Genomic DNA, 27,168 nt, shown 5'->3' on the forward strand with positions numbered 1-27,168 from the left:
AGAAACCAGTTGGGCAAGGTGGGCCTTACCTCTTGGGAGTGCCATTTGCTGTACTCAATTCACTGATGCTTCCATCCCCAGCATCAAGAAGAATGCCTGGCCCCTATGACATACCCGAGAGAGACAGGTGTCTATGGCATTTTCAGGTATAGAGCTAGGAGAAAGCTGGGACCAGGAAAGAGAAAGGATGGCTTCTGAATTCTCAAACAGTCTAAAGGAAAACCTGGGAAGAGGTGTAGACTAGAGCAGGGGTTGGCAAACTAATACCTTTACTTGTTTTTGTAAACAAAATCCTATTGGAACACAAGTATGAACACCGATGCACCGTCTATGGCTGTTCTCACGATATGGCATCAAGGTTTGATTGCAGCAGACAGCGTGGCCTGCAAAGCCAAACACAGTTCATCTCTGGCTCTGTACAGAAAAATTTTACTGACCTCTGAAAAAGAATGTGAAAAACAATTATCAAAGAATACTTCTGTGTCTTTAGAGCTTCAGAAAATTTGTCATGTGAAAAATGAATGAATTCTTGGTAAAGATAGTTCCTTTGATTAGTGTCATCTCTCTTTACAAAGTAAAATAGTCTTTACTTTTAAAATAGAGTTTAATTCTTCAGAGGAGGAGCTGCACATAGGTCACATTGTACTTTTTTTCTGACAGGTGAAACTGATTTCTGAGCACCGGGGATGACAGCTCAGTGATCAGAGGCAGGACATTCTGACCTTTTTTGGTCCTTAAATTGTAGTTTCTCAAATGGGAGATGTCATATATGTTAAAATGTTATTGATGAGAGATCATTTATTAACGCACAGAGTACGATCTTTCTACTCAAGTTCCAAGTTAAACAGACTGAAACCAAAACTAAAGGATTCCAAAGAAATTGCATGGTAATTGTATTATGAAAGGGTTGTCTTACCGTGAGACAACTGTTATAAACAAAATTAAGCTGTGTCCCTATTGTTTCCACAGCTCAGATTTGATGGCATTTTGGTGCCCAGATACATTGGTACCAGTGCCACTGCATCTGAACAAGAGGATTTTATTCAAATAAACCCTCTGACTGATCACTGAAGGAAAAAAAAAAAAAGTGTGTGTATGCATGTGGTGGGTGGCAGGGGTTGAGCTTTTTAATAACATCAGCTAACTTAGGTAACCAGAGCTATACAATCTTTGCCTAGAGGGCTGGCCTGTGCTCACTGGATGAGCTAAGGAGAGTTTCTGTAGTCATTCACCCTTGCAAGGAGAGCCATGGAGATAGCAGCACCTGAGGGTCAGAAGTTAAACTGTTCAACTGACAGTGAAACCCCTACCATGACCACCGGAAAAGGGATAAATGCCCCACTGACCTTGGCATGTAGTTGGCACATGTTTTGAACTATACCTGAAACAGCACAAACTACTGCTGAACCAGCAGGTCCCAAGTTGGTTATCAAAACCCAGACTGTTAACCATCTTCAGCCGCTGGCAGATTATTAACAAAGCATATTACTCAAATTTTACATATCATATTAGTAAGAGATGAATCTTAAAAATAACATCTGGGACTCCCCAGGCAGTCCAGTTGTTAAGACTCTGCACTTGCATGCAGGGGGCATGGGTTCAGTCCCTCATCCGGGAACTAAGATCCCACATGCTGCACAGCACTGGCAAAAAAAAAAAAGCCACATCTAGGACTCCATAAATATGACGAGGGCCTGTGAGTGGGACTACCAGACGGTGCATAGGAACTCACCATGCAAGACACTGACAGAATCAAACTTGGCAAGTTTGTGGCCTCTACTGACTAAGAATTAACTGCTTTATATTTCTTCTTCAAAATGCCATATAATAGTTCTCGAAGGCTTTTTTTAAAACAGTCTTGTACAAAAAAGTGGTAATTCATATGTAGATTAATTTTTATGACCAAGTAAAACAAGCCATCTATAAATTATTCAAGTAAGAATGGAAATTAGAAAAATTTAATTAAAAATTTTCAAATATTAAAGGAAAACAAGTTCTTAGATTTCAAAAGCCCTTAAAAACATTATGAAGTTTTATAAAAAAGTCACAAAATACAAGTTAAATCAGCCAGAGATTGAGTAAACTTGCAATTTACTACAAAAGTCTAGTATTACAAATGCTTGTGGATTTTTCTCTATAGGAATTCCCTGAGGATTTCATTTCTCCATATATCAAAACCCCTTCACCATGTCCAATATGAACTATTTTAAGTTATTACAGCTTAAAACATTTAAAATTGCTATACCATTTAAATTGCTTCAACCAAGTGATACTCCTTTATATGAAAAGAGAGAATCTATTTTGAATACATAAAACAAAATAGCACCTATCATTTAGATTTTGGAGAGAAGTGCAGCTTTTTAGTTAGCATTGAGGCAAAGCAGGGAACCTGCTTCTTTCCAATAGCATTTGGGTCTCTGCAGAAGTCGACTCGGCGCTGAGAAACCTTCCTGTTCACCAGGGTGAGGAGCTCTGTGAACTCCAAAGAGGAGCCGAATTTCCCCAGCATCTCACACAAATCTTGAATATACCATGAACCATTCACAGTTTCCCGATGAGAATAATAACCTGAAAAAGACAGGAGAAGCCACTGAAGTTTCCTTGTTACCTACTGTGACAGAAAATCACTTTTCAAGTCCGAGTTCTCAAAAATCATTGGGCGAGACTAACATGTGTCCATGATATAGTTTAAAATTTTTTCTCTGCTGACTCTTCTCATGTGGAAAAAAAAGATTAATTCCACACAGTTCTATAAAAATGGTGTTGATGCTATGTAATTTTCTCCACTTCCTAAAAATTCCCAAGCTAGTAGTAAACTAGGCAAAGATTTTTGAGACCAGTGATGAGAAAAAAGAAAAACATAAAATTACTACAATAGAGAACTGTCATCAAAATATTTTTCAGGGACTTCCCTGGTGGTCCAGTGGTTTAGATACCACACTTAAAAATTTTTTTTTCAACAATGTTTTCCACAAGTGTTAACCATAAAAACGGTATCACCATCACTGACACATTCTGCTGCCAAGATATTCAATATAATTAGCCTTAGAGCTTTATTTAACATATAGTAGTTTTCAGGAAGGATTTTTCTATAAGGTACTTTTTAGTTTTAAATGTCATTCTGATCACATGGCCCAAGATGTCCATTAAGCTTGTGAGCTTCACGACCAGATCTCATGTCCCATTAGAAAGACCTCACCTAAATCAAGCCGAGATGAAACGTACAGAAACTTAGCCAAGAAAGCCAATTATACATTTGTATTAAACACCCACACACCTTCTGCCACAGAGTAGCACATCAGGAAGTCGGCTCCAGCAGGAAGTGTATAAACCGAGGCCGCGTCCACCTGGGTTAGGTTGGCATCCGGCATGTCTGTCCCGTGATCGACTGCATCCAGAGGGATGACCGGCACGTCGTGCTGGCTGCCCCGACACGCCTGCGGGACACGGAGGAAAATCCCCTCCTCAGTTACCGGTTCTGCCCCGCGCTTCACGCTCACAGTCAATGCGTCGTTCAGCGCGCCTTTACAGCAGCATCGACAGAACCCGCTTCACAGGCGTTTCACCAACAGTGCATTCAGGGTTAGAGCAGGCCAAAGCTGACAGTTCTTTGTTTCCTACTTACGTTTTCTCATAGTTGATGATTTAAAAAACTGGCATCCTCAACTAGACACCAAATTATGTTGATCGAAAGGTATACTGTAGAGGGGAAAACATCTGTGGTTTTAAAGTTTCTTACGCATTACACACACCACAGCACCAAGAGCCACCCCTTCTTTTAGAAAATTACAGTACATCCCTAAGTGTTTCTATGTAATCAGGTAATATATTCCCAGCTTGGGTTTTCCTTGCCAAGCTGCTTTTAAGGGTCAAAATGATACCACCTGACCTGACAGTCTTTATCAATGTGCCTCCTGCCTTCTGCTCCTACTTTAAAGTGAGGGCTCAAATTCTTACTAATTCTGACTCATACAAAAGCTAACATTAAATGACTATTATGGGCTTTTTGTCCCCAGTCCGTTTATTCATTTTTTGGCAGGGTCCTTCTCCCTGGGAGTTTGGTCTTCTTTCAGTCAGTAGGTCCCACCCCCCTTTATATACTGAGGGCTTCAATATAAAACATATAACCTCCAGTATTTCAAATGTAACTGTATATGGGGATATGGTCTTTAAAGAGGTAATTAAAGTAAAATGAGGACTATTGGTGGGCCCTAACCCCCTATGACTGGTGTCCTTATAAAAAGAGGCCAGGGCACAGACAGCACAGAGAAAAGCCTATGTGAAGATAAGAGAGACAAGAATCAACCTCCCATCCAAGGAGAGAGGCCTCAGAGGAAATCAACCCTGCTGACACCTTGATCTCAGGCTTCTAACTGCAAGAAAATAAACGTCAGTTGTCTAAGCCACCCAGTCTTTGTACAGGCAGACCTCGGAGATACTGCAGCTTCAGTGCCAGATCACTACTACAACATAGTGAATACTGCTACAGAGTGAGTCACATGCATTTTTTTGTTTCCTAGTGCATATAAAAGTTATGTTTATACTATACTGTAGCCTATTAAAGTGTGCAGTAGCATTAATTCTAAAAAAAAGTACAGACCTTAATTAAATACTCTGTTGCTAAAAAAATGCTACCCATCACCTGCATCTTCAGCTAGCCATAATCTTTTTACAATAGTAATGTCAAAATCACCCATCATGACAATTTAAAAAGTGTGAAATGTCAAAGTTACCCAAATGGGACACAGAGACACAAAGGGAGCAAATGCTGTTGGAACAATGGCATCAACACAGGGTTGCCACAGACCTTCAGTTTGTTTTAAAAAAGCCAAAGTGTAAAAATACGCCAAGTACCATAAAGCGAGGTATGCCTGCACGCTGTTCTGGCAGCCCTCGTAAACTTAGCGCAGTGCTCTAACAAGATTCTGCTGTAGTATTATAAATGCGTCCATCAATTCTGAAATGGCTGAAGAATTACAAGCTTTAAAAGAAACATTCTGATGGATTTCAGAGTTACCAGATAAACAGAAGATTCCTAATACCCTATTTTTACAGGGAGATTTTAATCTTATTTTGTATCATCAGGCTTATTTTCAGACATTTTCTACTGTCTTCCTAAATGGAATGTAGAGCATGTGGAACTCAATGCCATCACTTGTCAAATCAACTGCAGTAAGCGTAAGAGCGGCCTTTCCTGGCTGGGGTGTGCCACTTCCTAGGCACTGTTCAAAGCGTTTTTCATCTTAGGCCACGTCATCTTATCCTCTCAATCACCCTATGAGGCAGTGCGCCTGTTATGAAGAATCTGAGGCATAGAGAAATAAAATAACCTCACAAAACATTTCCCCTGATTTAATGCCTGACAGTGCTGGCTACCCTCTTTTTCATGAACAATCACCTATCATTCTTGTGATTTTTCTCCTGTTGTTCTGAGTCATCCTCCTCATTGTCTTCCCTCCGCCCATTCCTCATCAGTATCCCTCAGTTCTGCTCTACACTCGTTTTTGGTGGCACCACGCAGCTCGTGGGGTCTTAGTTTTCCAACAGGGACTGAAGCCGGGCCCTGGCAGTGATAGCACTGAATGCTGTCAGTGGACCACACAGGAACTCCCTCTCTACATGCCTGCTTCAGGGGATCCTTGACACGGAGAAGCTCATCTACTCCATGCCTCCCAGAGCCATCTATCCGCTCATTACTGCCCCAATGTACTTCTCTAACCCGGGCCGCCTGTCTCAAGTTTTGACCTGCATTTCCAGCACGTCTCACAGATGCCCCAGTGCTGCAGTCCAAACAAGAAACCAGGGAGTATTCTTGACTTCTTTTTAAGTAGCCCCCTACTCCTTCTCTCAAAGAATTGTGGGGTGTGAAAGGTGGCCGTGTCCTTCATGAAGCCTGGCAACATCAAGAATTCCCATTTTTCCCCAGAAATCCTTACTGGGGTAACAAAGGGGATGTTATTCAGGCCCCCCCAAAATATTTTTATTCTTACTACAAGTTGGGCAGTGGCTAGCCACAGCTTGGCTTATGGGAAAATGTGAAAGGACTAGAAGTCTAGCTGGAACTAGAAGTCTTCATGCCCACCTTCTCCTCCCTGGCTGGCACGTTCTCCAGCCCCCAGACTACACCTGGTCTGAACAGGCGGCGCCCCACTGCACTGGTCCATCCGCAGTCACCTTTTCCAAAGGCCCTACCTTGACACTGGGCTGGGCCAGGGAGTCATTTCCAAGTAATAAAGATTCTGAGCATCTTTATGTTAAAGAACTACCACTAAAGCTGAAGCTGCAACTCTGATTGGCTAGGATTCAAAAAGGGCCTTTTATGATTACTGGAGAAAGTTAACTTCCAAAATCAGCTTTAGTTCTTTCTAATCACATGTACAGAACCATGGTCTTTATAATTAAGATTATAACATAATCAGTCTTACCTGAATGATAAATATCTTGGGTTTTCCAACCAGGCTCTGACACTTGTCTCCTTTGAACAAGCCTGTTAACGTCTGAATTTCAATTTTGGCATCATATGCATAGATGTGGTTGCCTTCACCGTGACTCAGGAAAACACACAAAAAGCAGTCTGCATCTACGTGGCTAGCAGTTGATGCTAAAAAGGACCCCAAAAGTTATTCAGAAATGAAAATAAGGTACTTATTATCTACATATGAAATTTTAATTTACTAATTATTAGAATAAAGTTTCAGATAATTGAGGGAAAATTTACTATAAAATGTCTAATGAAACAACTTATTTAATTAAGCAACGATTTATACAATACAGTATCTGACTTTTAAACATCCAAATTATTACAGTTCAAAGAAATAAGAGTTTGAACAGGTTTTTGTTAGCTTTTTTAAAACACAGAATAATGACATGGAAAACCTAAAGGGATTATTATGGGGAACCCCTAAGAAGTTTCTTTGAACCAGCAGCGACCTTCTTAGGGCAGACTGGAAAGGCGCAGGAACTCCCCCATAACACTGCCCTCTGTGTTGCTGCACCTCGGCGGGAGGCAGCGCCGCCACTGCTCTGTGCACGGTGCTTGGGCCTTCCCCAAGAGTGAAGCCACGAGGCGGATGCCCTCCAACGCTGAGGAGCGAGCAAAGCAGGAAAGCTGGTGAGCAGCCAGGTGAAATTATTTACAGAAGAACCCTGGTATGAGGGTCCTCAAAAAATTAAAAACAGAGCTACCATATCCTACATCTCCACTTCTGGGTATATATCCAAAGACAGCGAAAACGCTAACTTGTAAAGATACACGAGCCCTTGCATTCTCTGCAGCATTATTGCAACAGCCAAGATACAGAAACAACCTACATGTCCACTAACGGATGAATGGACAAAGTGTGGTCTGTGCATATACAATGGATGAGCATTCAGTCATTAAGAAAAGGAAAATGTGCCGTTTGCAACAACACGGATGAACCCTGAGGGCATTATGCTAAGTGACCCGAGTCAGAGAAGGACATAATACGTGGGAACTAAAAACCCAGCAAACTGGCAAGCAAAACCAAATTCAAAGTTGCAGGGAGCAGACTGGTGGCAGCTGGGGCAGGGGAAAGGAGAAGTGTGAGGCAAAATGGTGAAGGGGTCAAAAGGTATCAACTTGCAGTTACAAAATATATAAGTCCTGGGGATGTTAATGTACAGCATGGTGACTACAGTTAGCAGTACTGCACTGCATATTGGAAAGTTGCTAAGAAAATCTTAAAAGTCACGAGAAAAGAGTTTGTAACTATGAATGGTGACAGATGGTAACTAGACTTATGGTGGCAATCGTTCCCCAATGTACACAAATGCGGCCCCACGGCCTGCAGCACACCAGGCTCCTCTGTATGTCAATTATACCTCAATCAAAAAAAAAAGTTCTGAAGTTTAATGATGCAATTGATCTAATAGTCCATTGACAAATTACTTAAAAACCCATGGCATGTGGTGATTATTATACACATTAAGTTGTTAATTTACCTACTGCATGCTGCTGCTGCTGCTAAGTCATTTTAGTCGCGTCCGACTCTGTGCAACCCCATAGACGGCAGCCCACCAGGCTCCTCCATCCCTGGGATTCTCCAGGCAAGAACACTGGAGTGGGTTGCCATTTCCTTCTCCAGTGCACGCATGCATGTTAAGTCGCTTCAGCTGTGTCCAACTCTGCAACCCTATGGACAGCAGCCCTCCAGGCTCCTCTGTCGGATTCTCTAGGCAAGAGTACTGGAGTGGGTTGCCATTTCCTTCTCCAACCTACTGCATAGTGATGTAGAAATTATGAGATAATGTATGTAAATCAGCAGTATTTTGAAGTCAGTAAAAAACTTGGGTATGGAAGGAGTCAGTTAAAAATGACTGCCCAGCATCTGTAGTATTTGCATCTTAGGCTTTTAATTGCCAAATGAAAAGATCATTACATTCATTTCCAGAGTAACAGACTGTAACTAGTGGTCTATAACTTGGTAGGCAGTTAGAGACTTTGCAAAGGTCCCTAAATCTGCTGAGTAATGTATAATCAGAGAGGCACAACCAAAACCTATAACCCATGCTAAATTAATTGACAAGTCTTTTTTACAACAGTTAATTATTTGGACCTGTCTCCATACAAGGATAATTCAAAACTACTCAGTCCCATCAAAGGAAGATGAATAGGAAAACTACTTACCCTCATGAATTTTGAGCAATAGTTCTTCTGCTCTAAGATCATCAAAACATTTTACTTCAAATCCTAGATCTGAAAACCTGGAGATTAAATTGGATACTAGCTTATGAGCTATTCAAAACTGTCATATTCTCCTAATTATTTGAGGAATCTATACACATTTTTATGACAGATAAATTGACTTTTCTTTAGGGAGAAAGAAAAATCAAATATGAAAGTGATGGTTTTCCTCGATTACCCACGGCAGGAAGGGAGTTATTCATAGTAACTGATTTAAGTTAGAATACTGCCATCTACTATGCAGATATATTTATAAGAATGCAAAGACTGTTAACATTTAATAGAACAGGATTAGGGGGAAGATTCAGGCAAGGGGGAGGCTTGAGCCCAAGTGAGGTTCATCCTCAAATACTCTTGCTCTGTTATTTCTACAGTGCGGACATGTAGTTATCACTTAAATATCTGACCACCTGGATGTTAAATAAAACACTACTACCTGCGCCTCAGATTGTCTCTGTCAGCACTGGTGCCCGGCCTGTTTGGCAGGGTTAAGTGCCAGAAGAACCTCTCATGATTGAAGATTAACGCAATTCCTCTCCTCCTGTGGTCCATTTTGTACTTTTCAGTTGGATCAAATATTTCTCTGTTTAGGAAAAGTTTAAAAAACAATCACTCTAGGTCATATTAAATAATAAGCTCCTCCAAGCCTGAGGTCAATGCACAGAACAGACAGAGGCCTGCTACATCGGCCTCCACCAGGCCAACAGGCCACTGCTGTGCCCGGCAGGCCTCCCAGCCGCACTGGTCAGGGAAGTCCTAAAACATCTCTGTACCAGCTGGCAAACGGCAGCCATCCTGAGCAAACCCCTCCCACCCCTTCCCAATTCCTCTGCTTGGGTGTCTTTCCTCCAGAGCTCCAGGTACAGGGGACCAAAGACAATGGTCTGGCCCAGGCCAAGGCCATCCCAGTTGTTCAACATCTTGAGCCTCAGTCTAGGTCCCTTCAGAACCAGAGGAAGCAACCAACCCGCACACCTACAAGCCAGCCCTCCAGATGCTAAAACCTGACATTCTCTGCTCTGCTTTTCACTGCCCATGTCCCTTTCTTACTTTGATTTCTGTAGGCTAATGATGGCCACTAAAGGAAAAGACCTTAATGAGTAAACAGAACATTATTACCTCCTAGGGAAGGCATCTATTTCAGTCATGTTTTGTTCTTCACCTATTAAAAGAAAGTAGGGTTTTGTTAATATACTTTTTGATTTATGGTCATAAAACACATTAGGAACTCCCAGCTACCTTGATACCTATCCACTAAGCTCCTGTCTTGGTTGGTTTAAAAGTCAAAGGATGTGAGAAGGGGTAAAGGAGAAGGAAGGGAAAGTGCTGTTAATAATAAATGAACTGTACGTGCCACAACTAGAGAAGCCTGCACACCACAACTACAGAAAGCCCACGCACTTCAAGGAAGACCCAGTGCAGCCAAAATAAACAAACGAACCGTAAACGCACGGCTCAGTTCTTTCTCACCTCCAACTCTTACATGCAAAATAAAAAAAGATCATAAACAGAAATGGAAAAATACTACTCACATTCATTTGCTGCACACTATGCCAAAAGTAACAAATGTAGCTCTGTGATTATGAAGCTCAAATGAAATATGAAATTGCTTTATTTTGCAGCAAATGTTTTTTGCAAATATTCTCTGAAGCAGAGGAGGAGTGAAGTCAAGCAAGAGAACTGAACACAGTGTGGTTGACACTGGATTATCCTACCGCCTGGAAGCGGCAGACGTTTTGGTGGAGGAAGAAAAGGGCAAAGACTCAGATTCTGATCTCCTGCATGACACATGTGCTTGTTATGATCCTATAATGGGGACCCTCTTCTCCTAACCCCAAATCAGACTTTCCCACCCAGAAGACCTCTCACTGAATCCCTCTCCTCCCAGGAACAGTTCTGTGCAACAGAGCCTTCTGCAGTGACAGAATGCCCTATACCTGAGCTGTCTCTGGGGGCAGCCAATGACCACGTGTGCTTTTGAGCCCTTGAACTTTGCCTAGTGCAACTGAGGAACTCAATTTTTAATTAACTTCAACTAATTTAAATTTATATAACGTGTGGCCAGTGGCTTCTCTACTGGACAGCAATAGTGAGTCTAACATCTTCTACCAGAAGAGTGCATATGCTCATGAATCTGCTTTTACCTGATAAAGAGCTTGAGGGGGGACAGAAGGTGACGACTACACAAATACTAATAATGTAGCACGATGCCCCTTTCAGTTGAGGGCTTTGAAAGAAGGCGGATGGACCTTCAGGCTAAACTCCTACCCATCATCTCCCTGCCAAGAGGGTAGTGTTCCCCTCACTCCTTGGAGTCTCCCCCCACCCCACCCCCCCACGCCTGATGGTTCTAACCTCATGTCTCCTCACTGACAAAAATCCACCTAGGCAGAGAGGATGAGGAGAGGGAGAATTCAACTCCAGGGCCCTTTACCAGTCACTCTCAGCCTGCTCCTCCTGGACTGCATCCAGCATTCAAACCAGCCAAGACCCCAGAGAGGCATCACCCTTCCCCTGTCCAATAGGCCCCAATCAGTTTTCCTTAACCTTCCGCATCAATCCCTGGCCTGGGTGATAAAATGCAGATTCCTCGTCCCTAACCCAGATTTACAGAATCAGAATCCTGGGAGATGTGCCAAGGTGATTTTCACTTACACCAAAGATTAGGAGTCAGAAAGCAGCCTCTCTAATGCATCCTCGCCACTCTCCTGAGGCTTCCATGCTACCCTCATCTTGCTTTACAGCGGATCCTGCAAATTCTACACCTTGTTGTACTGCAGACACTTCCTACCAAGCTCTCCTCTATCAGGGGACCTCCCTACCATGCAGCTGCTTACTGGGGGATCTCCTATTTCACACAATGCTCTACTGAAGACACGCCCTACCCCACACAATGTTCTAGAAGGGGTCCCGCCCACTCCACACACTGCTCTACTAAGGTCACGTGGTACCTCGTACCCTGTCCCACCAGGAGACTTCTACTCCACACACTGACCCTGGGGATTATTAATACTTCCTGCTGGACACTGTCCCACCGGAGACATTCCACACACTTTTCTACTAGAACTCTTCCTGCCCTGTGCACTGGATACGAGAGACACTTCCTCCTCCCAAACTCCTCTATCCAGAATACTCCCTCCGTCACACACTGCGCTCCTGCCAGGACGCTCCCTACTCCACACACTGCCGAACAGCCGATGCTTCCTAATCAGACGCACTGCACTTGGGATGCTGACCCAGTGAACACACAGCTCTAGGGGGCACTTCTGGTTCCACCCTCTGCTGGGCGCAGCACACCTCCTCCTACCAGGATTACTTCCGACACCACACGCTGTTCTCCCCGGGACACTTAAAATCTGCTGTACCCGGAATACTTCCTAGTCCACACGACGATGTGCTGGCATACTTCGCAGCTCACACACTGCTGAAGGGAAAGCAGCCAGCGCCACACCCTGCTCTACGACAGGAACTCTGAATCCACACACGGTCTACCCTGCGGACTTCGTCCTCCACACACTGACCTACCAAGGTACCACCTATATATACCCTGCTGTATCCGGGACACACCCTACTCCACACACTACTTTGCCAGGGTACGTCCCATCACACTGCTCTACTCTGGATACAACCTCTCCTTCCTCTACAAATACTTTGCCCAGAATCCTCCCTGCTCCACACACTGCTCTGTGGACGGTTATTTCCTTCTCTGCACACTTTGCACCAGTGACTTCCTACTCCACTCAGCGCTCACCCGAGGAGACATCCTCCCTTCTTATGCCACAAGCTGCCAGATGTCCGACTCCACACAACACTCCACAAGAGGTGTCTCCCACTCCACGCTCTGCTCTACACCTGGGATCTCCCTACTCCACCGTGTTCTCCGTGGTTACCTACTCCACACACAGCTCTATGTGACATACGTCCTCTACTACCACAGTGCTCCATCAAGGGTAGTTCCTTCACTGTTCCTTCAGGCCTCTTTACCTAGAGATCTGCTCAACAGCGCTATACAAGGGACCCTTCCCTGCTGCGCTCAGCGCTCAGCGAGGATACTCCCTACCCCAGGCACTGCCCCACTGAATGTACGTCCTGCTCTTCCCACGCTACACACCGCCACACACACAATACATCCTGCTGCACACGCTGCTGTGCCAGGGAGAACTTCCTGCTCCACACTGCTCCACGGGCTGCATTTCCTACCAAGACTCCCCTCTGCTCAGGGATGCTGCCCTTCTGAACACACAACTCTTCTAGGCTGACTTCCCACTCTACATACCAAGCTACCCAAAATCCCTCCGAGCCCATAAACTCCTCCACCCAGAATAGTCCCTACAACACAATGATACAGGAGGATACTTTCTCGTCCACACACTGCTCCCCGGGACACTTCCCACTCCACACAGTGCTCTACTGGGGCTACTTCCTAGTCACACACTGTTCTAACTGGGATTCCTCCTACCCCACAGATTGCCCTCCCAGAAGACCTCTTATTCCACACACTGTCTACTGGGGTTCCTTCCTGCTCCCCACACCGCTCTACTAAGCAATATGCAGGGTTTCCTCTCCTTCCATTTTCAAAAGCATTCCATGATCTACTTTTTTTTTCCTACCTCCTTTTAATACCCTTCAGTTCAGTTCAGGTCAGTCGTGTCCAACTCTTTGAGACCCCATGAATCACAGCACGCCAGGCCTCCCTGTCCATTACCAACTCCCGGAGTTCACTCAGACTCACATCCATCGAGTCAGTGACGCCATCCAGCCATCTCATCCTCTGTCGTCCCCTTCTCCTCCTGCCCCCAATCCCTCCCAGCATCAGAGTCTTTTCCAATGAGTCAACTCTTCGCATGAGGTGGCCAAAGTACTGGAGTTTCAGCTTTAGCATCATTCCTTCCAAAGAAATCCCAGGGCTGATCTCCTTCAGAATGGACTGGTTGGATGTCCCTGCAGTCCAAGGGACTCTCAAGAGTCTTCTCCAACACCACAGTTCAAAAGCATCAATTCTTTGGTGCTCAGCTTTCTTCACAGTCCAACTCTCACATCCATACATGACCACAGGAAAAACCATAGCCTTGACTAGACAAACCTTGGTTGGCAAAGTAATGTCTCTGCTTTTGAATATGCTATCTAGGTTGGTCAGAACTTTCCTTCCAAGGAGTATTGGAAGCGTCTTTTAATTTCATGGCTGCAGTCACCATCTGCAGTGATTTTGGAGCCCACAAAAATAAAGTCTGACACTGTTTCCACTGTTTTCCCATCTATTTCCCATGAAGTGATGGGACCAGATGCCATGATCTTCATTTTCTGAATGTTGAGCTTTAAGCCAACTTTTTCACTCTCCTCTTTCACTTTCATCAAGAGGCTTTTTAGTTCCTCTTCACTTTCTGCCATAAGGGTGGTGTCATCTGCATATCTGAGGTTATTGATATTTCTCTCGGCAATCTTGATTCCAGCTTGTGTTTCTTCCAGTCCAGCGTTTCTAATGATGTACTCTGCATAGAAGTTAAATAAACAGGGTGACAATATACAGCCTTGACGTACTCCTTTTCCTATTTGGAACCAGTCTGTTGGTCCATGTCCAGTTCTAACTGTTGCTTCCTGACCTGCATACAGGTTTCTCAAGAGGCAGGTCAGGTGGCCTGGTATTCCCATCTCTTTCAGAATTTTCCAGTTTATTGTGATCCACACAGTCAAAGGCTTTGGCATAGTCAATAAAGCAGAAATAGATGTTTTTCTGGAACTCTCTCGCTTTTTCCATGATCCAGCGGATGTTGGCAATTTGATCTCTGGTTCCTCTGCCTTTTCTAAAACCAGCTTGAACATCAGGAAGTTCACGGTTCACGTATTACTGAAGCCTGGCTTGGAGAATTTTGAGCATTACTTTACTAGTGTGTGAGATGAGTGCAATTGTGCGGTAGTTTGAGCATTATTTGGCATTGCCTTACCTCCTTATCATTAATAACAATCACATAAGAAAGAAATAGAATCACTCAAACTAAACACATTAAATCTATATCTAAAATTCAATCTCATCTCAAGAAACAAAGAAAAATCTCACTCTGACCTTACACCTAAAGCAACTAGAGAAAGAACATCAATATCAACACCATCACCACCAAAGTGTAGTAGAAGGAATGAATGATAGCAGAAATAAATGAAATAGAAATGAAGAAAACAATAGCAAAAATCAATAAAACTAAAAGTTGGTTCTTTGAGAAGATAAACAAAAGTGATAGGCCTTTAGCCAGAATCATTAAGAAAAAAAGGATAGGATTCAAATCAACAAATTTAGAAATGAAAAAGGAGAAATTAACAACTAATAATGCAGAAATACAAAGCATAAGAGACTATTATAAGCAACTATATGATAATAAAATAGACAACCTGGAAGAAATGGACAAATTCTTGGAAAGGTACAACTTTTCAAGACTGGACCAAGAAGAATTAGAAAATATAAACAGACCAATCACAAGTAAGGAAATTGAAATTGTAATGAAAAATCTTTCAACAAACAAAAGGCCAGGACCAGACGGCTTCACAGGCAAATTCTGTCACACATTTAGAGAAGAGATAGCACCTATCTTTCTTAAACTCTTCCCAAAAATTGCAGAGGAAGGAACATTCCCAAACTCATTCTACAAGGCCACTGTCACCCTGATACCAAAATCAGACAAATAAATTACCAAAAAAAAAAAAATTACAGATCAATACCACTGATGAACAAAGACACAAAATCCTCAACAAAATACTAGCAAAAAGAGTCCAGCAACACATTAAAAGGCTCATACACCATGATGAAGTGGGATTTATCCCAGGGGTGTAGGGATTCTTCAATATATTCAAATAAATATGATACACCATATTAAATAAAAACCATATTATCATCTCAATAGATGCAGAAAACGTTTTTGACAAAATTTAACACCCATGTATGATAAAAAAAAAACTCTTCAGAAAGTGGGCATAGAGGGGATCTACCTCAATATAATAATAGCCATATACAATAGGCCCACAGCAAACATCATTGTTAATGGTGAAAAACTGAAAGCATTTCCTCTAAGATCAGGAATGAGACAAAGATGTTCACTCTCACTTTTATTATTCAGCATGGCCTTGGAAGTTGGTGGCTCAGACGGTAAAGAATCTGCCTGCAATTCAGGAGACCTGAATTCAATCCCTGGGTTGGGAAGATTCTCCTGGAGAAGGGAATGGCTACCCACTCCAGTATTCTTGCCTGGAGAATTCCATGGACAATTATACAATCCACGGGCTGCAAAGAGTTGGACATGACTAAGTGATTAACACTTTCACTTGGAAGTCCTAGCCATGGCACTCAGAGAAGAAAAAGAAATAAAAGGAATACAATTGTAAAAGCAGAAATAAAACTGTCCCTGTTTGAAGATGACATGATACTATACATAGAAAATCCTAAAGAGGCCATCAGAAAACTACTGGAGCTTATCAATGAATTTGATAAATTTGCATGATACAAAATCAATGCACAGAAGTCTACTGCCTTCTATACACTGACAATGAAAGATCAGAAAGAGAAATCAAGGAAACAATCCCATTTACCATCATAACCAAAATAATAAAACACCTAGGAATAAACCTACCTAAAGAGGCAAAAGACCTGTACTCAGAAAACTATAAAACACTAGTCAAAGACATAAAGATGACACAAACAGGTGGAGAAATACACCATATTCTTGGATGGGTCAATATGACTTTATTACCCAAAGCAATCTACAGATGCAATGCAATCCCTATCAAATTATCAGTGACATTTTTCACAGAATTAAAACAAAAAATTTTACAATTTGTATGGAAATACAAAAGATGCTGAAAGCAACTGTCAAATTGCTGAAAGCAAATAGTCAAAGCAATTGTGAACAGGAAAAATGAAGCTGGAGGAATCAGGCGCCTCAACTTCAGACTATACTACAAAGCTGCAGTAATCAAAACAGTATGGTATTGACATAAAAACAGAAAAAAAAAAAAAGATCAGTGGTACAGGACAGAAAGCCCAGAGATAAATCCACTCACCTATGGTCACCTAATCTATGACAAAGGAAGCTAGAATATACAATGGAGAAAAAGTCTCTTCAAGAAGTGGTGCTGGGAAAACTGGACAGCTACACGGAAAAGAATGAAATTAGAACAGTACTTAACACCATACAAAAAAATAAACTAAAAATGGATCAAAGACCTAATTTAAGACAGGGCACTATAAAACTCCTAGAGGAAAACAATAAGAAAAACATTCATTGACATAAAACACAGCAAGATCTTTTGACCCACTTCTTAAGAGTAATGAAAACCAAAAATAAACAAATGGGGCCTAATTAAACTCAAAAGCTTTTACACAGCAAAGGAAACCATAAACAAGATGAAGAGACAACTCTCAGAATGGGAGACAATGACTGCAAAGGAAGCAACGGATAAAGGCTTCATCTCCAAAATATACAAACAGCTCATGCAGCTCAATATAAAAAATAAAAAACAGGGACTTTGCTGGTGGTCCAGGGGCTAAGACTCCAAGCTCCCAATGCAGGAGGCCAGGGTACAACCCCTGGTTAGGGAACTAGATCCCACAAGCCACAACTAAGAGTTCAAGTGCACAACTAAAGATCCTACATGCTGCAACACAGATCGAAGATCCCCTGTGCTGCAACTAAGACCCAGCCCAGCCAAACAAATAAATGTTAAAAAATACAAACAACCCTATCAAAAAATGGGAGGAAGACCTAAATAGACATTGCTCCAAAGAAGACATACAGATGGCCAACAAACCCATGAAAAGATGCTCGACATTGCTAATTATTATAGAAAGGCAAATTAAAACTACGAGGTATCACCGCACACCAGTCAGAATGCTAATGCTAAGTCACTTCAGTCATGTCCGACTCTGTGTGACCCCATAGACGGCAGCCCACCAGGCTCGGCCATCCCTGGGATTCTCCAGGCAAGAATACTGGAGTGGGTTGCCATTTTCTTCTCCAGTGCATGAAAGAGAAAAGTGAAAGTGAAGTCACTCAGTCGTGTCTGACTCTTAGCGACCCCATGGACTGCAGCCTACCAGGCTCCTCTGTCCATGGATTTTCCAGGCAAGAGTACCGGAGTGGGGTGCCATTGCCTTCTCCGCCAGTCAGAATGGACATCATCAAAAAATCTACAAACAATAAATGCTGGAGAGGATGTGGAGAAAAGGGAACCCTCTTGCACGGTTGGGAATGTAAGTTGCTACAGCCATTATGGAGAACGGTATGGAGATTCCTTTAAAAAGGTAGGAACAAAACTACCACATGATCCAGCAACTCCCACTACTGGGCATATACCCTAAGGAAACCAGAATTGAAAAAGACACATGTGCCCCAATGTTCACTGCAGGGCTGTTTACAAAAGACAGGACATGCAAACAGCCTAAGTGTCCACTGACAGATGAGTGGACAAAGACGATGTGGCACAAACATGCAATGATGGCATATTACTCAGACATAAGAAGGAATGAAATGAGGTCATTTGTAGAGATTTGGATGGACCCATAGTCTCTCCTACGGTCAAGTAAGTCAGAAAGAGAAAAACAAATATTGTATATTACTGGATGTATGTGGAAATCTAGAAAAATGGTAGATGAACCTAGTTCCAGGAGAGGAAGAGAGGCAGCTGTAGAGAATAGACATTTGGACACAGTAGGAGAAGGCGAGGGTAGGATGAACTGGAAAATCATGATTGACATATATACACTACCACATGTAAAACGATAGCGTCGTGGGAACCTGCCATGACAGCATGGAGAACCAGCTCAGGGCTTTGTAATGACCCAGATAGATGGCACAGAGCAGTGGGCGGTGGGAAGGAGGCCCGTGAGGGAGGGTCTATATGTATACATGTAGCTGATTCACATCTTTGAACAGCAGAAACTAACACACATTGTAAAGGAATTACACTCCAAATAAAAAAAAAATATGTATCTGAAAGCCAATCACTTCCTTCCACCTCCAAGAATCTGCATGGGTTGCAAAGCACAGAGTCTCTTCTGAGAACCCCAGAGGAGCGGCAGATCCAGCAGCTCCCCTCCCCCAGCTTCTGCACCTTGTTCGTAGTGAGCCTAAGGCAGCCTGAAGTGTCCCCAGCAGAGGTTATGCCAAGTGGCTGGTCACCAAACTCACTCCAGTCCTTGAGAGTGAAAGCACTGCAGATGTACACGCTATTGGGTCTCTAAGGCTTCTTTTTCATAGTCTCAGGAAGGAGCATCACAGTTCTCCTGGGCTGATGACTCAAAAGCTGTGCGTTTGAGTCATCTCAAATATTGCCGTCAGCTTACAGATTTAGGGAAGACAGCTAGTATTAAGTAGTTCAAGATTAATTTGTTTAAAATGACATTCAGTTTCAAAGTTAACAGGACAGTCTCATTGAGGCATTTAAGTTTTTTTTTGTTGTCACTGTTAACACAGTAGACGTAGAAAGAAACTGGGCTCTGAAAACTTAATTCTGAACCTCACAGGCTCTAACCTTCACTCTGCTATAAACAGGCGCCCCGTAACCTACAATATCAACACTGACCTGGTCCAGCTGCCAGTCTGTTCTAGCAGTTTGCTGAATCGGAATAGAAAGCTATGGAGACAGACATTAGAACGGAAGTTCCGAAACTTCCTCGGAGCTGATCAATTTTACCCAGCTTCAGAGAACAGACATTATTGAGGCAGGAGACAGTTGGGCTCTAGAACAGACATTTACAACAGACATTTACAGACCTTTGATCACAATTCCTGGGGGCAGAAAAAGATAGGCTCCAGGCCAGACACTACCAGCCCTCTGCTTACATTTCCTGAGGGCTTTGGGCTTTGGGCTATGTATTTATAACCAGACTGCTATCTACATTTCAAGATCTGCTCTTAGATATAAAAAAACAGGAATACAGTGGATAACCAGACCTTATGGGTTATCCACTGGGTACCTTATGGCAGGAACAGAGAGGGGCTAAACTCTGTTAGAAGATCAAGAGGTCATACATTTCCCATTCTTAGGGCAAAGGAGACACTACACATGTCCAAAAGGCTTCAAGGGGCCAAAAAAGGCAGGCAATGTCAGACCACGGTAAGTCTTGCTATTCCCCCCACCTTATGCCTCTGCAATGAAATCCATCTTGACTGAGGGGTGCAGGCACACCCAGGGCAGGGTCCTCAGACAAACTGACTGCAGGGTGGAGAGTAGGAGATATAGGGGTGTCAAAACAAGACAACTGGCCAAAGGTAAACAAAGACCAGGAGTCGCTCAGTCGTGTCTGACTCTTTGCGACCCCATGGACTGTAGCCCACCAGGCTCCTCTGTCCATGGGATTCTCCAGGCAACAATACTGGAGTAGGTTGCCATGCCCTTGTCCAGGGGATCTTCCCAACCCAGGGATCAAACCCTCACTGCAGGCAGCTTCTTTACCGTCTTAGCCACCAGCACTGTCCTATATAAATGACGTAACCATCTCGCAAAGAGTCGGCCACGACTGAGAGACTGAACTGAAACTTCTTTTTCCTGTGTTCCTCATTAGAGAGGACACGCCCGCACGCTTTCTCTGCAGGTGTGTGTCTCTGGCTTGTGTCTATCTTAACAGTCTCTCTGTGTTCGCTCCCATTTGTCACTGTGCTATGTCTCTAATCATAAACTTTGTACCTGCATTTACAGTTTTTGCCTCTGTGAAAAATGCATTTTTCACTGGGGGCAAGAGTCAGGGGAAAACAGGTTCTAGCCTCTAGCCCTTACTGGTCTGGAAGCTGGGATTCCTGGTTTTTATTGAGGCTACCCAGATTCAACTCCTGGGCAGGGAATTACAATCTCGCTTTGTGCCAAAGCTCACTGCTGCCACTGCGAGATCATTATGATTCTGTCACAGTCATTTTAAACTGTATGTGCCCAACAGGCCAGCTTTCAGGAAGGGTGCACATAATGCGAAGAGCCGACTCACTGGAAAAGACCCTGATGCTGGGAAAGACTGAGCGCAGGAGAAGGAGAAGACAGAGGATGAGATGGTTGGATGGCATCACTGACTCAATGGACATGAGTTTGAGCAAGCTCCAGGGATGGTGAAGGACAGGGAAGCCTGGCATGCTGCAGTCCATAGGGTTGCACAGAGTTGGACACAACTTAGCGACTGAATGACATACTGCATGAATACAAATAAACTGGTTTTGTTAACATGGAGAAAATAAATCTTAGTGAGGGAGATACTCTGTATAAGATTTATAAATTCCTTTTCATCTGCAATTATTCTCAGAAATGGGTCAACCAGACTCTTGACCTCCTCCCTTCTCCTTGTCTCTGATTTATGCAATTTTCCTCTCCATCATAATGTAACTGTCTCTTTGTTCAAACTCGTTTTTTACAAAGCCAATCAATCATTCTTTTTCCTCCACACCTTAACCTGAGAATGCCTCCAGCTACCATTTGTTGATGGCTTGGCACATGAGATAACTTTATCTCACTCTGCTCCATAGGCCCTTTGAGACAGAGAAAGTGCAAGGGGCTTATCTAAGGTTGGTGCCTTGGTATTGGTACCGAAAGGCCCGGTTCTGCCTGCAGATTCCAAAGTCCATGCACTAGCTGTTAACATGGTAAAACCACTCCCACCAGGGAGAAACCAGAAACCTTTCTAAACCAAGTGCTCACTTCTCCAAACGTCTTCAGTATCTACTGTTATCATCATTCACTGCAGTATCTGTGACAATCTACTCATATTCCTTATTAAGGACTGGTTTAATAATCCTACCTTCATTGCCTCATGTCAGGCCTGGAATACACAGGAAAAGGAGTCATGTGGACAAAGAAAGGGGAGAAAGTAGGAAAAGGAAGGAAACCATTACAAGAATGGCTGGGATGTGCAGTGAGTGACTAGCGGTGCCTCAAGCATTCTGCCCTCCTTCCCAGCCCTCCCCCCGGATTCCAAAAGGGAAATGGTTGCTGGACCTCGCACTGTCCCATCAGGGTAACCACACTTCCTGAACAACCGTGGTGACTTTTACAACCTGCCTCTGGGACAAGGCTTGTTTTATGTAGCAAAGAACAGAAAGCTCTGAAATGAAGGCACTCTGTGGACTGACCGCAGGCGAGTCAAACCACTCTCCACCTTCCTCCCCCGACCCCGCCCCGCCCCGCCCTTTTAAAAAACTATGGCCAGGCTCAGAGTTTCTAAACCTTATCAGTAATATAATTATAAGTGACAGGGAAGAACGTCCTAAAGCATGTGTTTAGAAGCTGATTATTTTGTAGAGAAAAGTTGTTTGCTGTTTTAGTCGCTGTGTCCAACTCTTTGAGACCCCATGGACCTCAGCCCGCCAGGCTCCTCTGTCCGTGGGATTCTCCAGGCAAGAATACTGGGGTGGGTGGCTGTGCCCCCCTCCAGGGGATCTGCCCGATCCAGGGATCCGACTCAGGTCTCCTGCTTTAGCAGACGGATTCTTTACCATCTGAGCCATCAGGGAAACCCCCAGAGAAAAGTTACCGTGGCCTTAAGTTAAACTCACAAATAACTGCAGGTTTCCCGGATGCAGGAGAACCATGGGGGCTGTGCAGCTCCCAAGGCCTGACTTTCAACTCCAGTTTCCGTGCGGGCAAGCCCGGGGCTTCTCTCTGTTCGGGCGCCCCCGCGGGCTGCTCACGCTCCTCTGTTACTACAGCCAACCACTTATTTTTACGTAGAAGTGAAAAAAATAAGGCCCAACATGCCCCAAAAGTTAACTTTTCTTATGACCAGGCGCAGTTCAAGTTCAAATAGCCACGACAGCTAGACAGAGATCAGCGCCCGGAGGACAAAAGCGGCCGGGGAACTCCCCAGCGCCGGACGCCGCCACCAGGGACCGCAAGGAGGCGGCGGCTAGGTCCCGGAGTTGTTTTTCTTGAGCCCAGAAGCCTAGCTGCGCCCACCCGACCCAAGTGTTTCCCTCCAAGACCCTCAACTTCTCCCGGCCACCGAGCAAAGCGGGGGGAACCCGCGTCCCCACTCGCGCCCGCGCGCCCCTCTCGGCACCCGCCACCTACCTGGACCGCGAGCCCGGTGAGGCGCAGGCTCAGAGCTCATCGCAGCGGAGAGCTTAGCGCCGACGCCCGGGCGGCCTCCGCTTCCTGAAGCCTGACCGCTGCCCCCGCCCCTTCCTCCGCCCCGGCTCCCTGCCTTCCAGCGGTGGAGGCGGGGTTTGAGGGGGGTCCGCTGGTGCCCTTTCCTTCGCTCCGAGTTCGCCGGGGCCGGAGCGCCCGGCAAGGCAGAGGACGCGGTCTCGCCCGCCTGGCGCCTGGGGAACCTAAGCCGGGCCCCGGGAGATGTCAGCAACGATTCCGAAGACAACCGGGCAGATTCTTTACCGACTGAGCGCCACCTGGGGTGGGAGGCTGCAGGCAATTACAGATCACCTGCGGCGAGCCCCGTGTCGCTCGAGCTCCGCGCCGCCCCCCCCCCCCCCCCCCACCCCGTCTCTGCTCCTCCAGGGTCTCAAAGGTGTGCGCTGCTGTGTTTTCCTTTTCCCTAGTAGTCCTTTTCCCAGTGCCGGTGACTTGTTAGGAGGATTTTAAAACGCTCTTTGTTTGTATAGCGGATTCGGGACAAAGTAAACTAGAGGCAACTCCAGAATTTTAAAGTCTGACTTTCATATGTAGTGTTAATTATGGCAAGGAATCATGCAGAAATTCGGAGACCCGATTTTGGGCTCTGTAGATTATGACCTTTACTGAGCTAGAGCATGTTTGCTGCATTTAATTGAGCTCCTCTTCGGGTGGCTGGTTATTCTGTAAATTTGCTTCAACGAGTAACTCCTGAGACTGGAAGAAAACGTGGCCTCATCTTTTCCAACTTCTCATGGTCTCGTCATTTAAAAAGTAACCAGTGGTAGACGGGGGGGAATGTGTAAGACACGACTTCCAATATATTAGCCTGAGATCCGATTTCTAGAAATGGGGTTTCCCAGGTGGCGCTCAGTCGGTGAAGAATCTGCCTGCAATGCAGGAAACTGGGTTCGATCCTTGGGTGGGGAAGAACCCCTGGAGAAGGAAATGGCAACCCACTTTAGTATTCTTGCCTGGAAAATCCCATGGACAGAGGAGCTTGGCAGGCTACAGTCCATGGGCTCTCTAGAGTCCGACACGACTTAGTGACTAAACCATCACCACAGGAGGCACTAGTGGTCAAGAACTGGCCTGCCACTGCTGGAGATGCCAGAGACAAGGTTCAATCCCTGGGTCAGGAAGATCCCCTGGAGGAGCTCATGGTAACCCACTCCAGTATTCCTACCTGGAGAATCGCATGGCCAGAGGAGCCTGGCAGGCTATGGTCCATAGGGTCGCAAAAAGTCAGACATGACTGAAGCAACTTAGCATTCACACTTCTATAAATATCACCCTTTTATATGAGAGAGAAAAATAAAATCTAACTTCCTACATGTGCTGTGGTTCAAAAAAGCACACGGAATATGAAATCAAAGGATTTTACTCACCCCATGCCATTTCAGTTCAGTTCAGTCGCTCAGTCGTCTCTCACTCTTTGCGACCCCATGAACCTCAGCATGCCAGGCCTCCCTGTCCATCACCAACTCCCGGAGTCCACCCAAACCCATGTCCATAGAGTCGGTGATGCCATCCAACCATCTCATGGTCTGTGGTCCCCTTCTCCTCCTGCCCTCAATCTTTCCCAGCATCAGGGTCTTTCCCAATGAATCAGGTCTTCGCATCACGTGGCCAAAGCATTGGGAGTTTCAGCTTCAACATCAGTCCTTCCAATGAACACTCAGGACTGATCTCCTTTATGATGGACTGGTTGGATCTCCTTGCAGTCCAAGGGACTCTCAAGAGTCTTCTCCAACACCACAGTTCAAAAGCATCAATTCAGCGCTCAGCTTTCTTCACAGTCCAACTCTCACATCCATACATGACCACAGGAAAAACCATAGCCTTGACTAGGTGGACCTTTGTTGGCAAAGTAATGTCTCTGCTTTTTAATATGCTGTCTAGGTTGGTCATAACTTTCCTTCCATGCCATTTACTGTTCGTTTTATTGTAGGCATAAAATATTTCTGAAATCACTTTGTTCCTAGTGCAGTGAAGACATGGGATATCAGTATCTCCCTCATAAGCTGGTTGAGACAATTGAGTTAAATTACTGAATTCAGAACAGTGCCTGGCTTGTGAAAAGCTCAGTAAATTTTTATTGCCACCATCTTAAGCATATTGAAAGCAGACTTGGCCTTCTTTTGGTTTGACTATTACCAGGAAGTTGCTTAGGATGTAGGAGGTACTCAATAAATATTTATCCATTGAATGAGATTCATAATTTCAGCATTTGTACTCCAGACTTTACCCAGTTTGAATGAGTTATCTGACCACCAGAGCTTCCTGTTCTTCAGCCTACTTTTCATGGTCTCCTCTACTTGAGCCCTAAAAATACTCCTTATACAGAAGTGGAACTGCAATTGGCTAACCTTCCATTTACCTGAAAGGAACAGATGAAAGGAATTAAATTTTTCCCCCAGATGTTTGCTATCTCAGAATACTGTATTGTCTTTAGAGCATATGGGGTGATATATTTTAAAGATTTATTTACCTTAGGAAATGTTAAGTATAAAGTATTACGATAGCCATTTCAAAATTTTAAGTGCTAAATTTTAGCCTTTTAAAGCAATAGCTATCCCCTCACCCTAACCCCATGAAAAAGGGTGTCTGTGATTGGGAAATAGGCTGCCAAGGTTCTAATCCTTGCTCCATCAGTTTATTGGCTGTGAGGCTTTGGACAATTAAGGCAGTTTAACCACTCCCAGCTTCAGATTCTTCTCTTTAAAATGGGGACCAAATTAATTCAATAGTTGAGACTGAGACAGAAACTGCCAAACTCCTAGAATAATACCCAGCCCACAGTAAGCTTTCAGTCGGTGGTATTTTTAGCTACTGAAGGTTATCTAGACAGTTCTGAAACTGTGGCTTCTGAACCAGCCGTGTTCACATCACCTGGGAACGTACTAGAAATGCAAACTCTTGGGACCTATACAGTCAGAGATTATGGATGAGAAACTGCAGGTGGGGTCCAGGAGTATATTTTAACAAGCCCTCCAGTGACTCTGCAGCATGCTCTCATTTGAGACATAGACGGATTAGAATTCTACCGAGCAATCTCGTCCTTCTCAAAGGAAAAAAAAGAACACATGGCATATCCATATTGTTAAAATAATTAAGATATACTAAAGACCAAAAGTTACCTGACAGGATGGCTTGATTCTTGCCATTATAAATAGTCACTTTTATGGAATTTACTGAAACCGAAGCTCTTAGTCAACTGTTACCTATCCAAGGAATGAAATATATGGGCTAAAATTAAATTCAGAGAGAATTCTAAAACTTAAAATGTGGCCTTTCTTTTTTTCAGTGTTTATCCCCACTAAACCTTGTTTTTTCCTATACCGAATTTTTATAATTCTGATTCCAACATTTGAGAGCCAACGAAGACATTGTTAAGCAGTCAGGAAGGAGACTGAAGGATGTTTCAGAAACCAAATTAAGCCTGAGACCAAACCAAAGCATAACATCACTGCAGCCTGAATGCAAAGATGACACGGTTGGTCTAGTTTCAGGTATTTTGATTGGTAACTCTTCATTTAGTTCTGTTTCATATACTGGTTGAACCAATACTCGGAGGAAAAACAGCAAACTAAGGGGCTGTTTCAAACATCAGAGCCAGGCGTTCTACAAGACTTGGCTGCACTGCGGGCAGTGTCTGTGAACTGTGGCCAATGCAACGTTATCTGTGTGCAAGGGTCCTTACCTAATCAGTCTCACTCTACTCCCACAAGTTAATAAAGCCAGTCTACTAAAGAGAGTTGTTTTTACAGAAAGACTCCATTATCTTCACTTTATTAGATGTTATTCCTGTTTTGTACATAAAATAATGATCATTTTGACCTGACAATCTTGCACTTCTATCCTTACTGACAGAAATAGCACATTTTCACTTTAGGGAGAAGTAGTTATAAGCTAACAAAACAACCTTTTAATTAATACTACTAGTCTAGACTATTCTGGGGGGTCACTGAAGAAAGCCTGTTTAAGAAGATGGGTTTAATTTGCTTTTGCCCTCGTCTTTTAATTGTCTTCATTGCAACTTCTTGGTACCTCGGTTTCTCCACCTATGAAATGAGTACAGCCATATCTGTCCCTGGAAGAGGTGAGTCAAAAGACTTTAAAAAGACAGGCATTGTTTGAAGGCAATATAGTTTTATTATTTTAAAATATCAATATATGTCATGCAAAGAGCTGCTAAAAGCTAGTTTTTTGGCATGTGATTTTGTTTTTTCATTAATGTATTCTTTAGATAAGGAAAATACCATCCTTAAAACTTAAATATATGCCCTGTTGTACAGAATTCAAGTGAAGACAGCTTAATATATATACACATAAGTAATTACAGATATGTACATGGGTTAGTATACATATATTTCCTA

At 43.8% G+C, this 27,168-nt stretch overlaps 1 protein-coding gene across 3 annotated transcripts; it reads right to left on the reverse strand.

Annotated features, from left to right (window-relative positions):
• Window positions 1–1,942: 1,942 nt before the first annotated feature.
• Window positions 1,943–25,095, reverse strand: CASP6 (caspase 6). 3 transcript variants are annotated; one of them, XM_055587947.1, is made up of 7 exons: window positions 24,178–25,095; window positions 9,824–9,866; window positions 9,141–9,287; window positions 8,648–8,724; window positions 6,426–6,601; window positions 3,278–3,437; window positions 1,943–2,568 (listed from the first exon to the last, which is right to left on the reverse strand). In XM_055587947.1, exons 1-7 carry the CDS (start codon window positions 24,185–24,187, stop codon window positions 2,330–2,332), a joined length of 852 nt encoding a protein of 283 aa, XP_055443922.1. In that variant the 5' UTR covers window positions 24,188–25,095; the 3' UTR covers window positions 1,943–2,329. The 3 variants fall into 3 exon arrangements, with proteins under 3 accessions (XP_055443922.1, XP_055443924.1, XP_055443923.1); XM_055587949.1 differs by lacking the exon at window positions 24,178–25,095 and adding an exon at window positions 22,733–23,088; XM_055587948.1 differs by lacking the exon at window positions 24,178–25,095 and adding an exon at window positions 10,237–10,316.
• Between the last annotated feature and the right edge of the window lie 2,073 nt (window positions 25,096–27,168).

This window comes from Bubalus kerabau, chromosome 7 (assembly GCF_029407905.1).
Source record: "Bubalus kerabau isolate K-KA32 ecotype Philippines breed swamp buffalo chromosome 7, PCC_UOA_SB_1v2, whole genome shotgun sequence".
NCBI classification, from domain to species: domain Eukaryota; kingdom Metazoa; phylum Chordata; class Mammalia; order Artiodactyla; family Bovidae; genus Bubalus; species Bubalus kerabau.

What these genes read in the sequence shown, in the direction of transcription:
- CASP6 (XM_055587949.1), bottom strand. Translation starts at nt 22,772, where the DNA reads ATGAGCTCTGAGCCTGCGCCTCACCGGGCTCGCGGTCCAG. An exon ending in AGAGACAATCTGAGGCGCAG is followed by an intron (nt 8,725 to 9,140) that starts GTAGTAGTGTTT and finishes TTTAATCTCCAG; the next exon opens with GTTTTCAGATCTAGGATTTG. An exon ending in CCAAGATATTTATCATTCAG is followed by an intron (nt 3,438 to 6,425) that starts GTAAGACTGATT and finishes CGTGTCCCGCAG; the next exon opens with GCGTGTCGGGGCAGCCAGCA.